We start from the raw sequence: 24,039 nt of genomic DNA, 5'->3' as shown, positions 1-24,039 counted from the left end.
AACAGACTTTCAAGTGAGCAATGAAATGGTTCCTTCTTATGATAGTTGTCTCACAGGTGAGGCAGTGAAAATGGTGAGTGTCTCTGCATTTAAAGCTGCATTTGCAGATACGGTATTCTGCAAAACAAAATATTTATTACATCAGAGTTATTGACAGCCTAACAAAAGTACAGTATGTGCTTCTGTAGACCACACAAAGAGTGACAAAGAGTGACAATACCTCCGTGGCGGACTGCTGCATCTAAATGGTTTTTCATATGGTTTTTCATACTGTGATGCTGTCTTGTCTTAAAGGAACAACAAAGACAGTTATATGATTCCCCTGAGGGAAAAACTGGCTCCTCGCTGGCTCGGAAATGGGTCGGATGCTGAACAAAAACAGAAGACCAAGTGACCATTAGATTCAAGATACACAAGGCATATTAGCATTAATATTATTATAAGTCTCAAGTCTTTAAAAGTATATCTATAAAAGTCATATGTCTCTTCTAGTTGTAATGAGCCTTCTCTCATATGCCTTTTTTCCTAAGAATACTGCACAGCTATATCTTAAGAAAAATTCAAAGCATTTACTGTGGTATTGTCACTCCTTTATCTATTAGCATATAGTATCAGTGCTGATTAGTTGTTTGCTGCATATATGATCGCTTTAAACAGGCTATTGCAATGCAATATGAAGAAAACACACAATGAATGTTTCCTTTAAAGGAAACTGTATTATTGATCATGAACATACAGTTACAGAATAGCTTGCCCCCTATTGTACAGGCTTAGTGGGAAAGAACAAATACAGAAAATGGTGCACCTCACCCAGTCAAATATATTGTAATTAACATCATTGCAACAGGGTATCTGCAAGGTTTCAGCAAGTCAAATGTAAGACTTTTTAAGACCTTTTTAATACCACCTTGAATGAAATTTAAGACCTAAAAGACGCGATGGTGGGGGTTGGCAACAGACGCGAGCCAACTCCGGAAACGGACGTCTTCCAGCCAACTGTCCTTGAATTTGCACCTACCCATTGTCGCAGACTAGCTAGCAAGCACGCAGATAATCGTTTATATATGCAGCTAGCAAGAAAGAAGCCTCTCTACATGTCCTTCCTGAAAAGTCCCACGAGAAAAATAAAAAAATATAGTCCTGCCCCGACAAATTTAAGACCTTGAGCAACAGTATTTAAGACCAGCATATGACATTTGTAACAAATTTAAGACTTTTTAAGGATGCGCGGACACCCTGTGCAATTAGTGCAAAACATCCCACTAGAGACATTTCACTGCATGTCAGACGTTTCAAATGAAAACATAGTGATTGTTCACGAGTCGAGTCGAGAGATGTGAATAAAGTTTTTCATTTAATGCATTTAATGTAGCAACGTAATTTCACTCACCGACATCATTTCTCCTTGATGAAATCTACCTATTTAATACTTGCAAAAACACAATATCCTCCATCCTGAGTTTCCGAAATCCCGACTGTCCCTGAACTTCTACGCAGAGCTTGGCATGTGACGCGTGTGTCATGGGCGGGGCAAGCGTGTGTCATGGGCGGGGCTTGACCTGCTTGACGGTCAAGCCCCGCCTCCCATTGCATTGCAGCAGGCCGCAGCCGTTAGTACTTGGTACTACAGGCAAATAATTAAACAAGTCGTTTAGGCTATGCTTAACTTTATAATAGGTCCATGGTACGCAGCAAGAAAGATAGCCAGTCACAATACTCCCGTGCCATCTGTTTGTATAATTTAATTAACTGCGTGGGCTCCCGCTAGCTTAACATAGTATTACCTTTACTCTTGCATTAACAAGAGCATTAGCCTACGGCGGCAGCGGAAATCTGCAAGTGAATGTGTGAGTGCCACCTCAATGTGGGCGGAGTGCCCGCCCCCTCAATGTGGACTGAGTGCCGACCCCCTCAACGTGGGCTCCGTCTGCGGGCTGCAGTCAAGGGCTTCTCTTCTGACCTGATTTGCAGTTTCTTCTTGGTGGGCGTGTCCTTAACCTGCGTCCGCGTCCCAGTTTGATTGACATGATCAAACAGCCCGCCACAACCCTGATGAAAGTCCTTACTGCTGTCTCCGCTCACAGCTATTTGATAAATGCCAGATTATATAAATAAAAAATCGAGTCTGACTGTCAACAACAATGCGGGACAACGTCTCAATTTGCGGGACGTGTAAAAAGTAATGGAAATGCGTGACTGTCCCGCACAAACGGGACATCTGGTCACCATACCTTGCTCCTTCACGTCTCCAAGTTTCTCTCTCGAAACATCACCGCGTACTTTCACACCGCCGCGCGGCAACTCCGCCGCCTCCAATCATTTCAATGAGGGTTAGGGTTAGGGTTAGGATTATAGAGGTTATAAATCTGTGCGCGTTCACGTGGGCGGCAACCGCTTCCTGGTTTTCAGCCGCTTTTGTAACCGCCTCCCCTCTACCGCCCTTCCCTCATTGAAATGAATGGAGGCGGCAGTGTGAAAGCAGAAACTTAATGTTCACCCGGTGCACACGCCAGTTGTGAATTCAGTCCGGAAGCAATAACTTGCTTCCGGACTACCAACCAGTTTCACGGGTTGGTCGTTGTTATACGTTTGTAAGTACATAGCCTACGTAGACGTTTACATTGAGTCTCTATGTGTCACATGGTTATCACATTTGTAACTGCAGACGGATCTTCAGAGTATAATATTCAAAATGAGCCAATTGGATATCCCGGACCTTGACGAACACCAACTTCTATGCTTTTTCGGACGCAACAAGACAGAAATGTCTTGCATGGATAAGCCGCAAACATTTTTAAACCAGCTGCGGGACAACAAGTTTATTCTCGAGGAGAGATATGAGGTGAGACAAAAAATATTTTCGAATTAACCAGTCCAGCCATGACTGTGGGACGCAACATTTGATTTCTGCGCAAATGTAATTGGCCTCTTGAAATCCACCCCTTGCTGGAATAGTGATATAAATAAATAACTAATTCATATCATATCACAATCGATTATACCTTAACATATACATATAGGTCATTGGGTATGTTTTACTGTAGGCCAGCCTATGTCAAAACAACTACTTAAGTTGTTGAACACTAAACAACGGGGGGAACAATGTAAATGCATAAATAAATAAGTAAATGCATAAATAAATAGGGGAGACCGGGTATGGTTGTAACACATTTTTCTTCAGCACCTAAAAATTATTTTTAAAGCTACAGTTCTGGACCTTTCAGGCAAAGGACCCATATTTGTCTACAACAAGTGGCAAACACTTAAATCTCCTCAACTATATCACGGAATTTGTGAGATTATGACAAATACAATGTATACCTTTGTTACAACCTACCCCACTACCGGGGTAGGTTGTAACACCTACTGGGGTAGGTTGTAATAGTTAGACAAAATGCAAAACAAAACAATGGGACTCCATTTGCTATGCCAATTTAATGATAAGTATAAACAACAGGGTTTGAAAATAGATTCACCAAACAAAATATTCTTAAACTGTATTGTAAATGAAGACATATGCATCCTGTGTGTATGTGTGCGTGTGTGTCTGTGTGTGTGTGTGGGTCTGCGTGTGTGTGCATGTGTGTGATACATTGGCAAAGGCAGGCTGGATGCCATCTATAGCCTATGCCTATATGAAAAATGGTAGGCTACATTCAGTTACTGTAGGTATACAGAAAAAATATAATTGTATAACACACAATCCATTCTTCACATAGAGAATAAAGATCATATTAATGTTATGAACAAAATATAAAAAGCATAACGTTTATACTTTGTGTGTGTGTGTGTATGTAACCGATGTCTTTCTGCGTTGTGTCTTGTATCTTTGAGTGAGGCACACACACAGGAGTCGAGTGATGGAGGTTTATTCTTTCAAAAGGAGACAAAACAACACAGGCGTCACACACAATCCGGGATATCTCTCTCCACTCAGCTCCGTGCATCAGCGCTCACTCACGTTAGCTTAATATATCCTGTGACTTTCAATGAATACATGTAGGGGATAAATTTTAAAAATGTAAACAAAGCATAAAATGATCTTAAATAAAAAGACAGTATATAAAATATATACACTGATAAAGGAAATAAAATATAATAAAGAATTGTCATTTTCCTCTCACACTCATTTTACATATTATACCATAAACAAAAACACATAACAGGCATAGCTTTCAAAAGGAGACAAAACAACACAGGCGTCACACACAATCCGGGATATCTCTCTCCACTCTACAAAACAAAGGAAGCAAACAATTGACCACACATATCGGATCACACAACTGCATTTGTAATATCAACGCGGGAAATACAGCGATCTTCCTCCCGTGCCGAATCTCACGCGGCCGGGAAACCCTGTAGTAAGCTAACACCAGCTCAAGCTAGTTCACGAGTTAAAAGTTAAAAAGTCCACCCTTCCAACAATTCAATGACTAAAAAATTGTCTACGCACCAGGGAGTTTCTCCCGTCTCCCGTCGCCTAAAAGCATGTCGCAAAGCAGTGTGAACCACCACAACCGTTCAAGGGCAACCAACAAGGGGTTAACATAAAAATCTAACGGAGAGAGACACAAACGCAACTCACCAGCTCCGTGCATCAGCGCTCACTGACGCTAGACACACAGGTGCAACGCCAAACCACTCCCCAGGGAAACAAAAGGCATGCCATAGGAAACAACAAAACCAACTTACTTAGGAACCAATATTTGGTGGAGTTCACAATAAAAAAAAAAAGGTATGAACAACGATTAAAAAATAAAACAAAATCAAATTAAATTTAGCTCGGCTACATGTATTTGTGTCTCTCTTGAGAGAGAGCTGAACAGTTGTTTTTTTGAGAACAGGGCAACATCTTCAACATCTTCTCTGGTAACAACTTTGTATGTAAGGGGATACAAAACATGTGTTACAACCTACCCCGCCCTGTCATCCATTGCTAAACTAGCTGTATTGGCATGGTGCTTTGACATTAGCAAGGGAGAGATACACCATTCTTTACTAGAGAAACTATAGTTTGACCTGTTATAACTCGTACAACTTTATCTACAACGGTAAAAGTTACTTTCTTACCTTAAAATTTGGACTTCTCTCGTAACTCTTGGAAAAATGGCGCGAACTAGTGGAACATTTCCATGAGTGATCGTAAAGGAAGGAGGAGGAGACTGAAACTGTCACATGGCTCATATCTTTGACTGATTGGTGGAGTTGGTGGCGTTACAATTACCTCCTCGATGTTAATGGAAAACTTTTCTTTCCCCCATCTCCAGGAGATGATCCGTGTAAAGAGCATTGAAAAAATGAAGCAAAGCATATATAAACTTCTAGACTGGATCGAGAAAGAGCGACCTCGGAGAATCCGGAAGTTCTGGACCTGCGTCTTCAAGGAGAGCATCATGACCCAGTACCCCACTCTGAAGCGGCTAAGAGACAGCCTCCGCGACGGTCAGAACCCTGCTGTGGATATTATGAAGGGAGCAGCTTCACTTGGTTCAGTTTTGTTGGAGGGGGGTGGGGTGGGGGTTGTGCTCGGCCCGCGTACGCATGCGATGTCACATACGGTGGACACAAAGGCCCCGCCCACACGGAGCCGAAACGGGCGAAATCGATCCGGTTTTGTTTTATGCGGTTCAGGTATATCTCCGTAAAGACGGAGTCATTGCGAAACCGCATCGAGCTGTAGAAACGCTGTAGTAAATATTCAAGGCGCTGGTTCTCCGACAAAAGTGGAGCGCATCAAGCCTGTGCGCATGCAGCCTGCGCGCTGTATACAAACATTCAGTCACGAGGAGATTCAACCTTTTAAATTGAGCAGAACTACTTTTTAATGTACAGTTAGTAATTAAATGTATCAAGGGGCTTTAGTTAAAGCTACAAAAAGAATACAAATAAAATAATAAATAAAAAAATCAACGCAACTCTGACGCCCCCAGCTGGTGGGGGGCTAATGGCGTCATCGTTTGCGTTTCAGGCGTCCACACGAATCCTAACATGAAACCGCATAGGTCCGGATAGGTTTGAAACCACCTCCTAGGGTGGTTTCAGAAATGTGCGGTTTCGGGCACCGGATTCGCCGGCTCCGTTTTGACGGTCGGCCGAAACGCACAAGACTTATGCGGTTTCACCAAAAAATTTGCCTTGTGTGGACGGGGCCAAAGTCTCTACTGAGGCTACGTTTACATGATGACGGTCTGAACAGAAGACGCAAAAGTGGCGTCGCGTCTTCACTTTTTATTCTGCGTTTAGACAAGCGTTTTCGGGAGGAAATCTGCGTGTGGATTTCCAAAAGTGTGTGGATTTCGATCGGGTATGCATGACAGGCGACTAGAGATGGGCGATATGGCCTAAAATCCATATTGCGATATACATTGCAGCCTCTTGTGATAACGATATATATCACGATATAAAATCATAAAATAACCGTTTCAGAACAGGTTAGATAGAACCTAAGGAAAGCCAAACTGCTAAATGTATTTAAAAAAAAAAGAGAAATATAGTATGTCATTTCGAGAACATTTATTGTGAAACACTGTAATCATACAACATAATGTTGCAGATAAATAAAATTAGTATTGGGTTTCTTTCCTTTAGTGCAAACCATTCTAAAAGGCATTACACTTAGTTTAAGTCCTTGGTTCTTAAATGCCACCCAAGATGCAGAGAACAGGAAAAACGGGTGTCTTTCTAAATAAGGAACAGACACTGTACTGACAATTAGGGATGGGCATGATTAATTGATGATCGATCATTGATTGTTAAGATTTTTGTCGATTACGTGATATTTTTAACCATCAAAAGGAGGTTGACCCAGCCGGAGAGGTGGTCTCGGAGACGTTGCTCAACATGGAGCAAAGAGGAGACGGAACGTCTTTTGGATATTTGGGTCCAATATCCAAAAGACATTCCGTCTCCTCTTTGCTCCATGTTGAGCCACCACCCGACGGTCCGACAAAAGCAAGTAAAAAGTATGCTGGAAAACATAACTTAAAAATGCCGATGCATTTAACACATTCCGAGTCAGGATGAGGGAGAAGGAGTTGGACCAGTCCGCAGATCAATGTATATCACGCTGGATATCCATGATTGTTTACTTTCACCGGTGCTTCCCCCCCCCCCCCCCCCTTTTTCTTTAACGCTTTACAACGCCCCAGACCTTTTTGTCCAATGATTTAACCCATTCAGACCGGATCACGCCTCTGTGCGTGTTTACCTTTAAGACCGGATTGCGCATCAATGCGTGTTTACCATTAACCCATTTCTACCGGCTGCGCGGAGCAACATTGTATCTACTAGATACAATGTTGCGCCGCACAGCAGCCGGTACAAATGGGTTAACGTTCTTTGCCCACATGCAGGTTTGTTGACGAATTCTGGCACTGTTGCGAAAATTGCAATGTGAAAAGTAATTGCACCAAACCAAAAATTAAACATTGTATTTTGCGTCATCAACATGCATTATCGCGATAGAGCGATAGAATTAAAATCTCTATCGTAGGCCATTTTTTTTTAATCATTTATATCGTATTTTGTTTATATCGCACATTACTACAGGCGATTAGGTGGTGCTGTGATACACCATCACACAACACCACCATGTCTGAGTGCATGCGTAGAATCTTCCTTCTTCTCTTATCTGTGCCGCGAAAACCAAAACATAATTACAGACTATCTGTACATATCTGTACATATCCTGTACATTTCGTGGAAAGACTCCTGTAAGTTTATTAGAGCTGCCAGAGCAGCTTGACGGTCCGTCCGACGCATGGAAATAATACAACATGTTTGTTTATTTCCCTGTACTGGTGCTGTATGTGACGTAAACGCGACGCGACGTGAGCAGATCTGAGCAGAGTTTTGTGTCTTGGCAGTGTAGACGGAAACGCTACGGCGGAGCGTATTCAAGTTTTCCACTCTGGAGGGTGGTTTCAGATTTTTGCGTTTTTAAGCCCCAAAAACGCTGTTACCGTCTAAACCATTGGTTCTCAAAGTGCAGCCCGCGGGCCAATGGTGACCCGCAGAAACATTCCTGGCGGCCCGCAATGACATACAGAAAATTTCTTTCTTTTTTTTAAAATTATTATTATATCAATCTTAATTTAAACAAAAATAAATAAATATAAAGAGAAAAGTCGACTCTCTCTAGCTTTCAATCCTGTTACATTTGTTAGTTTTAATCCGACTGTACATTACTTTGAAAGGATTAACCTCAGTTTCATGATTTAGACCTCACTTGACCTCACTCCTAGAGATCCACGGTGCAATGTTTTTTTTCACCACTGGGATGCTGACGGCGTTTCCCGCCTAATTCTTTATCCTTTGGCGGCCCTCAGTCAAATTTGGGGTTCATAAATTGGCCCTCAGCTGTCACAACTTTGAGAACCCCTGGTCTAAACGAAAGCCACTTCCGATAAAATATTTTGTTGTTTTTACCCGCAAGTGTCCTCGTGTAAAAGGGGCCTGAATTAAGCATTTACTCATCTCGGGCAAATTCTCAAACGATGATTTTGTAGACAGTTCTATTTAGTTTCCAATTATTTTTTTGATCTCTAAAGAAATTACCAAGGTCTGGACCTCGGCCACCTCAAAGCTTGTTACGGGCATGAAAGGGAAATGTTGGTGTTGCTGCTAAAGGTTGAGGATGTTGTCGTTGCCGTTGATGAATGTCACGTTGAATCTCAATGTGACCCACGACTGATTTATTGGGGAAAGCATTGATATTCTAACTTTATGACTTAACCGTATTACTTGTGTGTGTGTTTGTGTCCTTTAATATATTAAAGGACAGTACTCTTTTTAAGTATAAAAGTTATTTTAATGATAAGCACGTTGACTATTTCCAAGTAAATTATTGGAAATGATTGGAGAACGAATTGGCATTGTTTTTCTTACTGTTAGAATCTCAGAATCAGCTCACTAGCTATATTGTCAGTAACCTGACCCAACTCTTCTCAAACCCAAGGCTCCTTCCAGTTTTCTGATGGTGAGGACAGTGACAAACATACAAGGGAAGACGAGCCCATGGAGGAAGAGAGAGGGGGGAGAGGTAAACGTGGGAGTTTCTGTGACCGGGACGACCAGCAGGGACACTCTTCTTCTCAGGCAACTCCAGTCTTCGGTATGTTGTCCCTCACCACCAGGTTGAGGTTGCGAATCCCTCAATAAGTAAATTCCCTTTTGTTTTTATAGACCTTAATACCCAGCCTTGTGAAAAGAGCCAGATATAAAAATGTAGAACTACGTTGCACATAGAACTGTAAATCTATCTTAACCCCTATGGTAAAGGGGCGAGGAACAACTTGCAGTGGGAATTAAGAAAACAAATGTTGCTTAATGGGATGGTGGCATAAACAAAGCACCAATGAAGGTTAATTAACAAAAGGTTATTATAGAATAGTATATTAGGAACACAAAATATCAGTAATCATGACTGGCATAAATTACTAACTGTACTGTACAGTACAATTATGGTCCATTGATTGGATTGATGTTCAAGCAATTGTGCATGGTGTTTGGGGTTGATGGAGGGATTAAGTACTAAAGAGATCACCTGCTCATAAGTGTCCATTGCAAATAGGAATATATACCCTGATTCAATGATCATGTTGTTATTCATTTAAAGTAAACATTGTCCCCCACTGTCCCTTGTGTGTGTGAATAGGTGAGAGTGAGGCCACATGTTATAAAGAAACATGTAAAGCAAAAGTTATGCCTCGTTAGGGAGATATACTACCGAAGAAAACTAATTTTACGAGGAGATTACGTTTTCAGAAGGGGATTTCTTAAATTTTAAAATATACACACTTTAATATAGACACTTTACCGTTTACTGCTGCTAGCCAAGTTTGTTTTGCCAATTATGCACACACAGATCCAACAACATGATTGGTCGAAACCAAAACAGAACAAAAAAAAAACCGAAACCCTATTCTCCCAGATTTTAGCTCGTCTGCCATTTGGCATTAGAAATGTATCCAAAGTCTGATTTGTGAGACTAGTCAAGTTTTAAAAGCTCAAAACCTACACACCTGTACTTTAGGTGTACCTTGGGTACACATTTTGAGTAACTGGATCCATAAATCCATACACCAAACCAAGGTATTTTTTACCATTCACAACACTGTGTTCAAGAAAATAAATCCCCTCTGAAACATAACCGAGGCAGGCCTTCTGATGCATTGCTTAATAATGGTTGAAATACCTTGGATCCTGGCTGAATAACATTTATTCAGCCAGGTTTGTCTCTTTGAGATAAAGTACCACTTTTAAGAGAGATACAGTGGTACATTATTATGTATGTTGGATAAAGCATAGATATTCAGCCTGAATAAATAAATATAGTTTGTTATATTCCTGAGTCTAGGCCCTCTGCCAAAGGGGGGAAATGCAGAGATCTGGACGTGGGGTTTATACAGGCAACTTCTGCCTGTTGCCTGTGGTGACCAGCAGGGGACGCTCTACCGCACCAAACTGGCAAAAGGTGAGCCGGTAATAGCCTGATTAGAAGCTGGAATCTGTGATAATTTTATTCCTGTTCCAAGTGTTGAGTTCATACAAAGTTGTGTACAGAAACACAGCAATGGGATTTATGTTTTGTTATTCATGTGAAAGATTGGTATTTCAGTGTTGAGTTTGAGGTAATGAACTAATACGACTACAAAATTGGTCATAAAGGAGAAAAAGCCTTATTTCCACTTGTGTGTAGGGGATTCATGGTTAAACTTATTTCTCTATCATTGTTCATTTTAAATAAATTATTATGATTTTAGATAACAAAAAATGACAAGGCATTGTTTCCATTGGAAACAGTAACCAATGGGAGGAAAGGGAAAAACCGAACAAGATGGGGTACTTATTTTTTTCTTCAAGTTAAACAGAGTGGGCTTGACAAGAAATTTAAAAGCAGTTTTTAGGAGTTTGACGAGCAAAGAAATGCAGTGTTAAGTTATGTTTTCTTTTTTAAACCTATTTCCCACCTTCAGGCAGTTCTTACCTTATCACTGTCTGTGGTTTCAGGAGAGCCGTGCATCCTGAGGAGCAATAAGTGGTACACACCCAGCGAGTTTGAGAAGCTGGGCAGCAATCACAGCTCGAGGAACTGGAAGAAGAGTATCCATTGCAAGGGCACCAAGTTAGAAAAGCTATTGAAGGTATTTAAAAAGAAAAACAAACCCTAAGAAAAATTATTTTAGGTGACAAAGTACCCTCTAGTCATGAGCCGCGTTATCAATTGACAGCAGACTTGGTCCAGTCAAGCACGCATAGGGCCCCATTTTAGCGGTCTGAAACGAAAGTGAGAAGCGCGTAACGCAAGTAGCTTTGTGGGTGGATCTCTGGCGCTGTTGCTATTATACCGGCGGATAAATGACTCTTGCGCCTGATTCAAATTTAAAATGGGTTGGTCTGAAACCCGTAGGTGTGTTTTGGGCGTACCATGAGAGTACCATCTCCCATCCTCTTTAAGAGCCTGCGCATTTGAACTTGACGAGTTGATATTTTGACAGCGCAGTCTACGCTGAGACAAATGCACGACCACATGAATTTCAAACTTCAAATGGCTCTGTTTATGGCCAAATAATAGGCCTTATTCACAGATAGAATACCATTTTCTTCTAAAGCTTGAAAGCTCAGACGCTCCGATTTCGAATTTGGCCCCATATGTTGTCATAAGGGGCTAGGTTACCTCCCCTTCTCTGCCTTGCCCGCCCAGAGAATTTTGCCCGCCAATGAGACCATGAGCTACGACTGTTGTACACTTCTTTGGATAACCGTTCTGCTGCTGGTATTATGGCCCATACCACGTTGGGTTCTCTGACCAGGGGCGTGGCCACATGGGGGCCATGTTTGCCCCCCGCTGAATAATAAAAATAAAATCCTGAACGGAAACGGTCTAAAATGAAATATATGGACTATTAGTTTGATCTAACTTTGACTTATTATTCGTATTCAAATAGTGTTATATTTTGGCGTTATGAACGCCCCCCCGTTGACAGTCAAGCGCACCAACACCCCCCCACCCGGCCCGAGCTGGCCACCACAGTGATAATGTTCTGGCTACGCCACTGTCTCTGTCGTCTCTGGTATTTCCACAACGAGACCCGTAGTGGGGGTTACATCAGCAATAGTTGAGAAGGATGTGGGGGAAAGGAACTTTGGCTTCGACTCCCTGAATTACATGAACCACGTAATGGAGTAGAAAGCTAAAAAATTCCGCCGGAGCACCCGGAGTGTTCTAGAATATTTCCAGAACAAGGCAAAAGCTGTGTGCGCCTCTCCATTGCGATGCATCCACGGTAGACACGAGCGCATGGTACCTTGAGCGCATGGTACCGTGGCTGCAAGCTGCTCAGGGCCACACCCCCACCCTCCACCTTGACCCGCCTCTAAAAAATGGCACGTTTGTTGATAGCTCATCGTGGGACTGGCTCGTAGTGGCTGTTATTCTGCACAATTAATATTACAGTACAAATAATATAATATACTATTCAAATACTAATTTACTGTATTAAGGGCCCACTAACATTTATAAATAAGCATCCATAAAGAAGAATGCCATGGGACTATTAATATACATTGCCATGGACTGTATTATGCATAACGTATTTATTTTGCGTGTGTTTAAACAGATGGCCGCACACACCCACCAAGCATCACCCGCTTTCATTCATTCTTTTAAACACTTGCTCGCGGTAAAACTACGTCTTCTCACAAAGAATACTCATTCTTTGTGGGAAGACGTAGTAGCTTTGTGGGTGGTTCTATGGCGATGTCGCTAGTTTACCGGCGCAAAAAAAATACTCTTGCGCCCGGCGCAAATCTAAAAAGGGTTGGTCTGAAGTAGCCTAATTACCCTTAGGTGTGGTTTGGGCGTAACGTGCAATAAACCAATGAGAGTGCCAGCTCCCATCCCCTTTAAGAGCCATAAGCGCATTTGAATCTGACGAGTTGATATTTTGACAGCGCGTCTGCAGTCTCCGATGAGACAGATGCACATGAATTTCGAACTTCAAATGGCTCAGTTTATGGCCAAATAATATGGCCTAATTCACACATGGAATAAGGTTTTCTTCCACAACTTCAGAAATACTGAGTCCTCAAATAAATTTCGGCAAAGAAAACTTATATGATATAACATATGATATGCGGTAACTGTGGTTCTATTTAATGATATACGCAATACATTATAAACATCGTTTCTTATCAGTATTGTATGCATTATCGTTATCGACTGGTGTTCCTAATATGCATGTGTCCCCCCGTTAATATACATTGCCATGGACTGTATTATGCGTTACGTGTTTAGTTTGCGTGTGTTTAGATGGACGCACACACACGCGCCCTTATTCATTAACTATTTTACACATACACACACGCGCGCCCATATTCATTCATTCTTTTTAACACTCACTCGCGGTAAAACAATGTTTTCTCACAATCAAACAAGTTATGGGAATGTACACGATGTCTGTGTCAAGAAAATATGTGTCTGCTGTACGGTGTTTGCAGATGCATTGATTTAAAAGTACAGCTTATTACCGCTGTTTTTTCCCAAATAATTTACCAAGAATGTGTGGCTAGGTAGATGAGAGAAGCAAAGTGTATGCGCGAGGTGCACAAGCAACATTATGCATGCGCCCTTAAAATAGCATCTCAACAACGCGCCACTGACTTTAAACCAGGTGTTTCCTGGTTTGTGGCGCAAGTGGTTTCTGAAACTGCAAAATAGCAACAGGGAACGTTTGCGCCAGAGCACGCCTCCTCCTTTCGCCAAACCGCCCCTTGGGGCGCAAGATCATTCCCTAATTTACCGATGCGTGGCGCAGGAGGGAAAAGAACGCTCTGCGCCAGTTGCAATCTAGCAACGACACATGCGCCAGTGATTAAGTCAATTTCGCCGGATGCAAGATAGGGCCCGATGTCTGGGTCAAGAAATTATGTGTTTGCTGTACGGTGTTTGCAGATGCATTGATTTAAAAGTACAACTTATTACCACTGTATCATTTGTTCTTTCCCAAATGATTTAACCAACATTATCATTTACCCTAAAATGAGATACTGTTTTGGAAGGCTGGGATATACTTTGGTCGAGTTTATTATTGTAATTACTATTATTTTAAGGCATGGCATAGCCTACTACAGTGTCATGCAGCCCCTATGGAAAAAAGATCCACAATCCACATGCTATTTCTATGCAGTTTCACACGTATGAACATTCTTTGACATCATAATATTTCAATTGGACTAATTGTTTGCATGTTTGTACTGTGTATAGCATACGTGTGTAAGCTTATCTTACAGCTCCGACCTGCCTAGGCCTCCATACTTTTCTCAGTGGCGCGAGTTTGCTGCGGGGGAAAATCAGCTTTGCGCCGGGTGCAGACTAGCAATGATACATGCGTCGGTGTAGAAAGTCAATTGTGCTTGGTGCAAGATAGGGCCCATACACAGATAGGTTCTCAATTTAAGACCTTTCACCTCCCACACGCTCGAAGTAAAGTGGGCTGTAAAGGCTTTGGCCCACCTCCACCCCAGCCTCCACCTGCTTTGGTTCTGCTCTGTATTATATATCACCACAATGGGTTGAGATATCTGATGTTCCACATGGAGGATTTGTCTAGTGCCCCCTGTTGTCAAAAGTTGATATGCTTTAGCTGACATCCGTATGTCCTGATTTAAATCTTTCAACAGGGAACATCTTAAAGGAGAGGAACCACAACCCCAAACTAAACTTTAATCATTTCATGCAAAAAAAATCAAATCTTTCACATAAGGGATTTTTTACAGAAGTGATGTAGTGATGTTAGGCATATGGATCTCGAAATCTCGACCTGAAAGCATAAAGTTCTAAAAACGTAGGATAATTAATATTATAGTAAAAATAATATAATATAATATTCAAATACTAATTTAAATATAGACTCACGACTTAAGTGAGTAGATAGTGAAGACACCTATGCCGGAACAGCAATATAGCCACCACCACCAAAAAAATTGTCTGCAACGGCATATTTCACAATTTTGGTTGTGGGCAGGGACGTGGTCAAACTCAGGTGGGCAGGAGAGTTGGGCGTAAGGTTTGAAAGTTCACGCCTGCCCGAGCAAACTACTACTGATCCATCAATTTCGTCCTGTTTAAAATATCTAGATTCTACAATCGTGTTTGAATCCAGATTCAAACAGATTCCTTCCATTAACTTAATGTGTGTGTGTGTGTGTGTCTGTGTGTGTGTGTGTGTGTGTGTGTGTGTGTGTGTGTGTGTGTGTGTGTGTGTGTGTGTGTGTGTGTGTGTGTGTGTGTTGTGCAACCCCATTGCAGAACGGTCACCTGAAATGCCCGGGATATAAAAAGAGCAAGGTAACTTTCAATAAATTAATTTTTGGTGTTACCGTTATATTATTTGGATTCATGCTTGGCTGTTTGTCCTCCTTCTGCTCGTTTGTTCTCATGTCTAGGCCAAGAAATCGACGCTCCCCTGCAGCTCAAACACCGGTTGGTTGCAGTTATTCTGCTACATTTATTTTACATTTTACTTGTAAAGGTTTGGTAGGTGAGGCTGAGAAGGGTCAAAGCATATATAATCAATATGACCAGAGTTAATTATGAATAGGTCTTCAAATTAAAACCAAACCTCTCGTCTTCTACTGTCAGTTCTAACTATCTCTGTCAGCGAGGAAGAGATTGAGGAAGAGGAGGAGAAGGAGGTGCAGGCCAACCTGGATGAAGACGAGGTTAGGTCCGATACAGGTACATATGGAAGTGCTACATATGGACACATTCAAATGTATTACCACTATTGTAGTATTCATTTATATTGAAGAGGGGGGTGTGTTATCCCCATGGTTACGACGCACGCCAACTTTAATGGCGTGTTGCCACTGAGCGGTGAGGTACGATTAGGTGCAGTACGGTAGGTGCGGCTCGCATTTCAACCGCCAACCGTACCATTATGGTAGGGCGGGTTTGAGCCAGATGGCGATAGCCGCGGTAGCTACGTAAGCATCGTGACATCATAGCAGCCTGACACAGTGCTGACTGCTAATAAATGTAATGAAAAAGAAGAACACAACACATTAAACAAAGAGCAACAATTTAGCATGTCGCGCAAAATGAAGTCTTTTGCGCAACATTTCAAATAAACAAAGCTTTTGCCGTTGTCCAGAAATGTTTTTGATTTGAAATGTGTTTGTTTGTTTTTATCCCCCCCCCGCACTGAAGTTACGATTCTGTCGACCAGTCAATGGATGGTGTGTGTAGCTCCAACCTTTCGGCACCCTTTCAGACCGCTTGGTACCCCAACGGAGGAGTCAGCTAAGCGCGGCTCATGCCGGACCCCAGCCACCTTCGTCGGTGGAACTGCGAACTGTACTGCACCTAATCACACCAAGCCGTACAACCGTACCTCACCTCTCGGTGTAAACGCGAACCGTTCCGCACCTAACCACGACCTAACCACGCCTAACCGTACATCAACGCTCGCTGGAAACACGCCATAAGATACTTTCTTAGTACCGTTGTTGTGTAACTTTTATGAGCGTAAAATAAGCAATGTTGTATATGAAATGCACCACACACCGCAGCGTTATACTATGGGTGTCCAGGAAGCCTAACCCTAACCCATTAAATAAATCACTGGTCAGACGGAGCTTTACTATATACACACACACACAGTAGCGTTATGCTATACGTGTCCAGGAAGCCTCCTCCTCCGCCTAACTTTCTTGCGACACCGCAGTCAACCGCTGCCCAGACAGAGCTCCAAAAATCCACACACATTGTTAATTTCATCTACTATGGGTAAGTACAACTTCAACAAGATCTAGCTTGAGAACAGCGCTGCACCTTGTGCAAGAGAACGTAGGTATTTTGGGTATAACGGCATTAGCCCCGCAGCGGGCAGTGTCGAGGCCGTGGTGCCTCGGAAGCGGGCAGCGGGCTCCGGGGCTCCGGCGGGAGACAATCGCGGACACCAATCCCTTTCTCCTCCATGTCGCCGTCAGAGAACACGCCGTGTTATGCGCCATAACACGCTCGGCTACCTAGGCGCCAATCAGGGCTGCAGTTTAGTTGTCATAATATATATATATATATGTATATGACTTGTACAGACCCAGGAGATCATCTGGGGGAAGTGACAGACGAGAGGCCCAGGGTCGGCCAGAATGTGTTCAGAGTAATATGTGGATCTCTGACTGGGATGCTGCACAAGAGCCGCTTCGCCACAGGTATCAGGGTCTATCTGTCTTTCTATCTGTGGGTCTGTCTACCTTTTCCTATCTGCCAACCTGTCTGCCTGTTTGCCTGTCTGTTGGCATTGAGAACATATAAACGTTTTGAAATATTGCAATTCAATTGTCTTCCTGGACGAAAAGATAGGTAATTAAATGCACTTTGGCATATTTTAAAAAGACATGGCAGATGCACACATATTGATTATGATCATGCATTTCCTGGCATGAAGAACGGCATTTGTTAAATGTCGTGTGGCATTATGACGATGTAGGAAAGTGAGGTGAGTTATGGTCTGGTTGGGCAGAGTAAGATGGCTGAATGTCCTCCTTCTCCAGGGAGGTATGGGAAGAGTATTCGGACGGAGGACCGTTGGTTGAGTCCAGTGGAGTTCGTGGAGCAGAAGTCAGCAGCACCTCATGCCCTCTGGAGGAGGGACATCCAATGGGAAGGACAACCTCTCAGCAGTCTCATTGAGGTAACACACTTTCTCTTCACTGTGTGTGTGTGTGTGTGTGTGTGTGTGTGTGTGTGTGTGTGTGTGTGTGCGGGCACACACAGGCCCGTATTTTCCATTGAGGTCACGGAGGTTAGGACCTCTGTATGTTTTGTGAGGTAACATAAAAGTAAAAACATTTACATGTTGCCACCTAGTCACCTAGTTTGTAACTTTCACACATTGCAATAGAAGGACCACAGACTTAATAACCATTGCATTACCTCATTCGGTGATAGCTAGAGAATTAGCTGTCATTTTTTCATGCGAAAATCTTCTACAATATAACATTAAGTCCTCGATATATGCCTGCGTGAGTGCGTGTGTGTGCATGTGTAACATTTGAATACCCCTCCGATCATCTTCCTTGTGAAAGCCTCTTCTTGATTATAGCACTACAACATGTGTTATTATTAAACCATATTTTGGTTAGCTGCAAAGTATGGTTTGATTATAAGCAAAAACAAACAAACCAAGAGCAAAAAATACTAACCAAATCTTAAAGCTGCTCTTTACTGTCCAGTTGTTGTTGTTCCTTAAAGTTAGAATACGTACAGTCCAATTGCACAAACAACTTTTTATGTAGTTGCTCTTATATAGATTTTTCCCCAGCCCCTTGTAAGTGTGTGTGTGTGTGTGTGTGTGTGTGTGTGTGTGTGTGTGTGTGTGTGTGTGTGTGTGTGTGTGTGTACAGCTAAATATATAAAATATGGCATAGGTGTGGGTTTAGGTGTGAGTTCACATTAGTATCATTCATACCCTTTACATATATCTGAGAGAGTGTGTTCTTGATCCTTCCAGAGGAAGATGTTGACCTTACACTCTGAGCAGTGTCGCTGTCAGCTGTGCCATCCTGACCCTCAAGCCCTGGTGAGTCCCTCTGTCTGTTGGAGATAGTTGCAACATGTTTGATTGGTGAAGACAAGACCGCCATACTACACTAAAATAGTACACTGAATCAATTGGCAATAGCAATGTTTATTTCTTCACATATTTAGGTTTTTTTCTGAGGAATCCTAAACAGCTGGAAAGCTGGCCAGGTTTATTTATTTATTAATTTATTAAGGTGAGTGCTGCACACCGGACACATTTAAAATTGTGTATAATGTAATGGATGTCATTGGGAAGACAGCAAAGGTCAAGAATAAACTCACATACTAAAGGGGCAGACAGATACTGGGCATCCACATGTTTGTCTCCTTCTTCTGATAATGGCCAACTTTTAGTTGTAGTTGTAGTTTGAGTTGCAGTTTTTAAGAACAAGTCTATAGTTTGAGGCTAGGTTCTTCATACAATGCTGGTTGTCTGCTTCATAGAAGCTAAATGTACTTGAAAACGTAATAGTACTAATACTTAAAACTACGTTTCATACCAGTACTTCTATTTATCATACTTATTATTCTAATTACGGTAATTTAAATGCTTCTTATCATACTATTACTACTACTTATAAGTTATCATACCAATACTACTATGTATCAGATGTATACTTCTACTATTTATCAGACTAATGGTACTACTTGTAAGTTATTATTCCAATGCTACTATGTATCAGACTAGTACTAATTCTACTGCTAATCATTACGGGTGTAACGATACACCATACGAATCGGTATCCGGTTGGATTAAAACAGATGCGACTATATCGATACGTGGGCCCCTGAATCGATTTAAAATTTAAAATGACCAAGAATCTGCCGATGCAGCGATTTAAACGTTGCGAATGGGTCGAGTGAAGCTATAGCCTGATATCAAGACAGGATTGTCCACTCATTTCATTCCGTTTCCATACGGATCCGGAAAATGAAACTTAAGGAAGCCGGCGGATCCGTGCGTGTGTTTGTGTATGTTTGCGCGCGCGCCCTGCGTCTCCGCACGCAGGGAACAACCAGAGATGTGAGTGGGCGAATAACAGCCATGTGTCTGAAAAGGGTGAAACGATTTTCAGTGCACCAGCCAATCTGAAATCAAACGTGTCGTAGCCCTTTGGCTTCGACACGGAGGGAAATATTGACAAAAGCTTCGCTATTTTTTAAATTGTCTAGGACAGCGATCAAGTCTATAAATAAACAAATAAATAGACATGTAGTTCTAAATTTATAATTGTCTCTTCCATTTTTTCACCATGCCATAAAGAAATAAATATAAAAACCTAAGATTTCATGGTCCCTATACCATATATATATTTGAAAGTAGGCATGTGTTAACCTTAAACGAATATTAACTATCTATCAGATTAATTCATATTTCATCAAAACGCACCGGATCAATAGAACATTTAATCAAAACGCATCGAATCGTTCCATATTAGAATGTATCGTCCCTGGATCATATCGTAGCACATGTATCTAGATATGTATCGGATCGTCCTATAAAGGAGAGATGCACACCCCTACTAATCATACTTATACCACTACTTATAAGGTATCATACCAATACTAATATGATTCATACTTGCACTACCTTTACTAATACTACTACTTGTAAGGGATCATTCTACATTACATTATACATGACTGCTTCTGTTAAGCTGACTTATCATACTTATACTACTTATCAAACTAATTTTAATCATACTTCTAGACATAGGTTCAAACTATATCACTTTAGTTTAGCCATTTATTTACCTCCTTCATTATTCCCAACAGTTTACTTCATTCAAATGGTATGTTTATACTGTTACGTTTACTCCAGTCTGACATTAATGTATTGAACTATTTTTAAATCTTTTCACTTTGGTTCAGCTATTCAACATTTATGTACATTCAATCTTTATTAATCACTTGTGGAAGATCATTTGTGATCAGAAGTATCACCTTAAACGACACTTCTCCTCATGTGTGTGTGTGTGTGTGCGTGCAGGAGGGACAGAAGAATGATGATGATTGCTTTGTGTGTGGGAGTGAGGGTAACCTGGTGATGTGTGACCACTGTCCACGGTCCTTCCACCCAGAGTGTCACCTGCCCCGGCTGGACCCCTCTACACTAGGGTGAGCACTCACACACACACACACACACACACACACACACACACACACACACACACACACACACACACACACACACGCACCAGTTACACACACACTCAGGGACGGGTGCAAGCAAAACATATGCATGTGCACACACACCCACAGCCACACACACACAGGGACATGTAGGTACACACATGCGCATGTATACCGTTAAAGGGGTTTAACGGTACACAAATGTCACGGTTCGGTACGTACCTCGATTTAGAAGTCACGGTACGGTACAGGACGGTACGGTTCATGGTTAAGGGGAAAATTTTTAAAAACTGCTTGTTTGTCAACATCGGAGAATGGCCGTAGATCAGCAGCAATGAAAACACCAATAAACTTGGTTATGGCATTTGCATTTCTCAATTCCCAGACAGGGGTTGTTGAAATAGTGTCGTGAGCTGGGTTTGGACAGCTTGTTTTTTTTTCACAGCAACGGTGGTAGTAACACCTGGATGGTGCCTTTTCAAATGCGTGTGCATGTTAAAGTGCTGTACGTAGACACGGAGAGCCCTCTCCGTAGCCGGAGAGCCTGTCGGAGACCCTCTCCGTAGCTTACGTGTGCATCCAATATTTTTTAACTATCCATCGACGCCACGGACCTATTGGTCGACGCAACGGAGACGGCAAGGGCTGTGATTGGTCCTATAACAAAATAATTTCCGGAATCACATTCCGGTTTGACTTTGCACCTTACTTACATTGTACAATATTTACTTTGCACCTTAAGGACCAATAAAACCAAATAAGATTTAAAAAGCTTATTTTATTTACAACACTGCTTATATGGTTTGTAGTCAACATATAAGATCGATCGGGCGGCAAATTGCATTGCCTATCCGACATCCCGACAGAGAGCTGCTGAGGGGTCTCCGTAGTTACGGAGTCACATTACGGAGTCGGAGTAGTATACTTTGGCTAAACGGTCCAGGGGGAACTCCGACTTCAAGTTTTAAATTCCGCATTGCAAAACAAGCCTTTACATTCGCCATATTAACGCTATGTATGCCACATTTACGCACCGCGGTCCACCTCTGTAACCACCGAAGTGCCTGTAACGTGACGGTTCGGTACAAATACGTGTATTGTTAAACCCCTAGTACACAAACACAAAAAAAGCACACTGACTCATGCAAGAACAAACGTACTGACACACATACACAGGCCCGCAAACACACTGCCTCCCCCAAAAAGTAAAACATCCTAACCTTGTGTGTGTGTGTATGTGTGTTTTTGTGTGTGAGAAAAGGGACGACAGTGCTTGGCTGTGTACGTTCTGCATCTGGAATATGAATGAGTATCTCTGTCAAATGACGCACGAAGAGACCCTCATGCATCCTGTCTCCAACCACATGCTGGTAACCACCCTGGTCCTTTTTACCTCTCTTGCTAGCTACCATCCTAGCTCACACACTAGCTTCAATGCTAACTCTCTTCTAGCTCCCATGCTAACTCATCACACTAAGTCCTTGAATATCCCTTAGCCCTCCACATACATCCCTACTAGCGCTCCCTGCTAGTGTAGCCTATTTGTGCTAAAGACATTTGGCCACCCAGGATCAAGGTTTGGCAGGGGCCTTTTTTTGGCCCTGACAATATGGAAAATAAAACCAATTGGCACACAGGGTCAACAACTCTTTCTCAAATCCATATCAAAACTTGGCTTGAACATCAATTTACAAACAAAATCTGTTGAGACCATATAGATTGACATCAAACAGTAAAGCAACAGCATATTCAATAAACGTGTTTGGCAATAGTCTAAAATAAAAGTTGGCTATTTTAGCTGTGACACAACTCATGGTAATTGGATTTCCGTAATAGCAATATAACATGTTATGACCCTATAACAAACCTAGAATCTTTCTAGAGAAAGTCAAACTCCAATATTAAACTATTCATATCGTAATTTGTAATATAAAAGCTGTCTTTGTGCCCTAACAGCAGTGCCACTACCTGCTCCTGTCTCTGTACAATGCAGACAAGGATCACATTTTTGCAAAAGATCCATGCATCCATGTAAGTATCACTGTTTTCAACATTATTCTCTATTGTGTATGTACGTGATCTCGCTCAGTCTCTCTGTCCCTCCCTCCCTTCCTCCCTCCCTCCCTGCTTCCATCCCTCCCTCTCTCCTTCCTTAACTCTCTAGCAGACAGATATAAACAAACATACTGGCAATTGTATGACTGAACCAAATCAGAAAGATTTTCAGTTTCTCTCTTGCTCTCACTTTATCTCCCTCCCTCCCTCACTTCAGGTGAGGGGATACAGCTCTCAAATTGTGGCTCCTATGTGGCTGGACAAGATCACAGAGCAGCTCCTAGACCAGCAGTACACCGTCGGACAGTTATTAACCGATATCCAACTCATTTTCTCCAACTGTGATCAATTTAACCAGGTTAGTGAGTAGGACTCCTCCCTCCCGGCTCACAAATAATGCCGCGTTCGAGATGCATCGTACACCACCCGCCCGAGTTGCTCTTTTGACGTAATTTCCTGGCTTGTAGCACTTATAGCGTTTACATTTCTCTTTGTTGGCATCGGGGAAGGACAGTCATTGGCTATTCATTGTTATTGTTAGCTACATTAGCCTCTTTAGCAAAACAGTCGTGCGGTTAACCTTGCTGAACTTGGTGGACTCTCAGGACTACGAGTGGGACAGGTTATATTACGACCTAAAGGGGGCGTGCCTCTGTGAAATGTTCAAGAAAGCTGAAAGATTTTCCACTTTGCAACTCGGGCAGGCGATGCATCACGAACGCAGCATTACCACCGGCCATGCGTGTATTTTTGCCATGCATGTTAAAAGTCTTCTGTAATGTTTAATAGATTTGTTGTTGTTTTTTCAGAATAAACCCGAGTACCGGGACATGGGAATCGAACTGAAAGAGTTCTATGAACAAGAGGTAGAAAAAGTTTTCCGCAGCCATTAGCAGAGGAATGCAACGTGCCAACGGACCTTGGACATGCTAGAATTAAATGTGTGGATTCGTCACTGTGGTGCGTTTAGCACGGTGAGGAACAAGGCAGTTTTACCAATAAGAATGGGTACTTGTCTGTGTGAAAGTCACCACATTCCTTACTTTAACACAAAATAACTTTTTATAATGTTCTGGCTTTTTAAGTATACAATTAGGGCTGTCTAATGTTATCAAATGGAATGACACATTATCATTCATACCAAATGTACTTAAGAAATAAAAACTAGACCAAGTGATCTTGAGGTGTGTGATGAATATGAAACTCACGGAACACAACAGATTTGGAAATTGTAAACAGGCAGTCACTTAGTACAATTTGTA

General features: G+C 42.0%; 1 protein-coding gene across 1 annotated transcript; it reads left to right on the top strand.

Annotated features, from left to right (window-relative positions):
- Positions 1-2,525: 2,525 nt before the first annotated feature.
- LOC307083081 (uncharacterized protein) lies at positions 2,526-23,945 on the top strand. Its single transcript, XM_079746885.1, has 16 exons — positions 2,526-2,842; positions 5,268-5,442; positions 8,957-9,112; positions 10,358-10,474; positions 11,011-11,144; positions 15,311-15,349; positions 15,448-15,484; positions 15,644-15,739; positions 17,101-17,217; positions 17,560-17,699; positions 18,519-18,587; positions 20,580-20,707; positions 21,984-22,092; positions 22,679-22,753; positions 22,995-23,135; positions 23,587-23,945. The coding sequence occupies exons 1-16, from the start codon at positions 2,693-2,695 to the stop codon at positions 23,668-23,670; spliced, it is 1,767 nt and encodes a 588-aa protein (XP_079603011.1). The 5' UTR covers positions 2,526-2,692; the 3' UTR covers positions 23,671-23,945.
- Positions 23,946-24,039: the final 94 nt, after the last annotated feature.

The sequence above is a fragment of the Pollachius pollachius genome (genome assembly GCF_949987615.1).
Source record: "Pollachius pollachius genome assembly, chromosome: 11".
NCBI lineage: Eukaryota > Metazoa > Chordata > Actinopteri > Gadiformes > Gadidae > Pollachius > Pollachius pollachius.
Note: the sequence above shows the minus strand (reverse complement) of the source record. Positions and strands in the feature narration are given on the sequence as shown.

Bases quoted from the DNA above. Each gene is read 5' to 3' on its own strand.
- LOC307083081 (XM_079746885.1), top strand. From the start codon at position 2,693: ATGAGCCAATTGGATATCCCGGACCTTGACGAACACCAACTTCTATGC. The intron at 15,350-15,447 runs GTAACTTTCAAT...TCTCATGTCTAG, and splicing joins CGGGATATAAAAAGAGCAAG to GCCAAGAAATCGACGCTCCC. The intron at 17,700-18,518 runs GTAACACACTTT...TGATCCTTCCAG, and splicing joins CTCTCAGCAGTCTCATTGAG to AGGAAGATGTTGACCTTACA.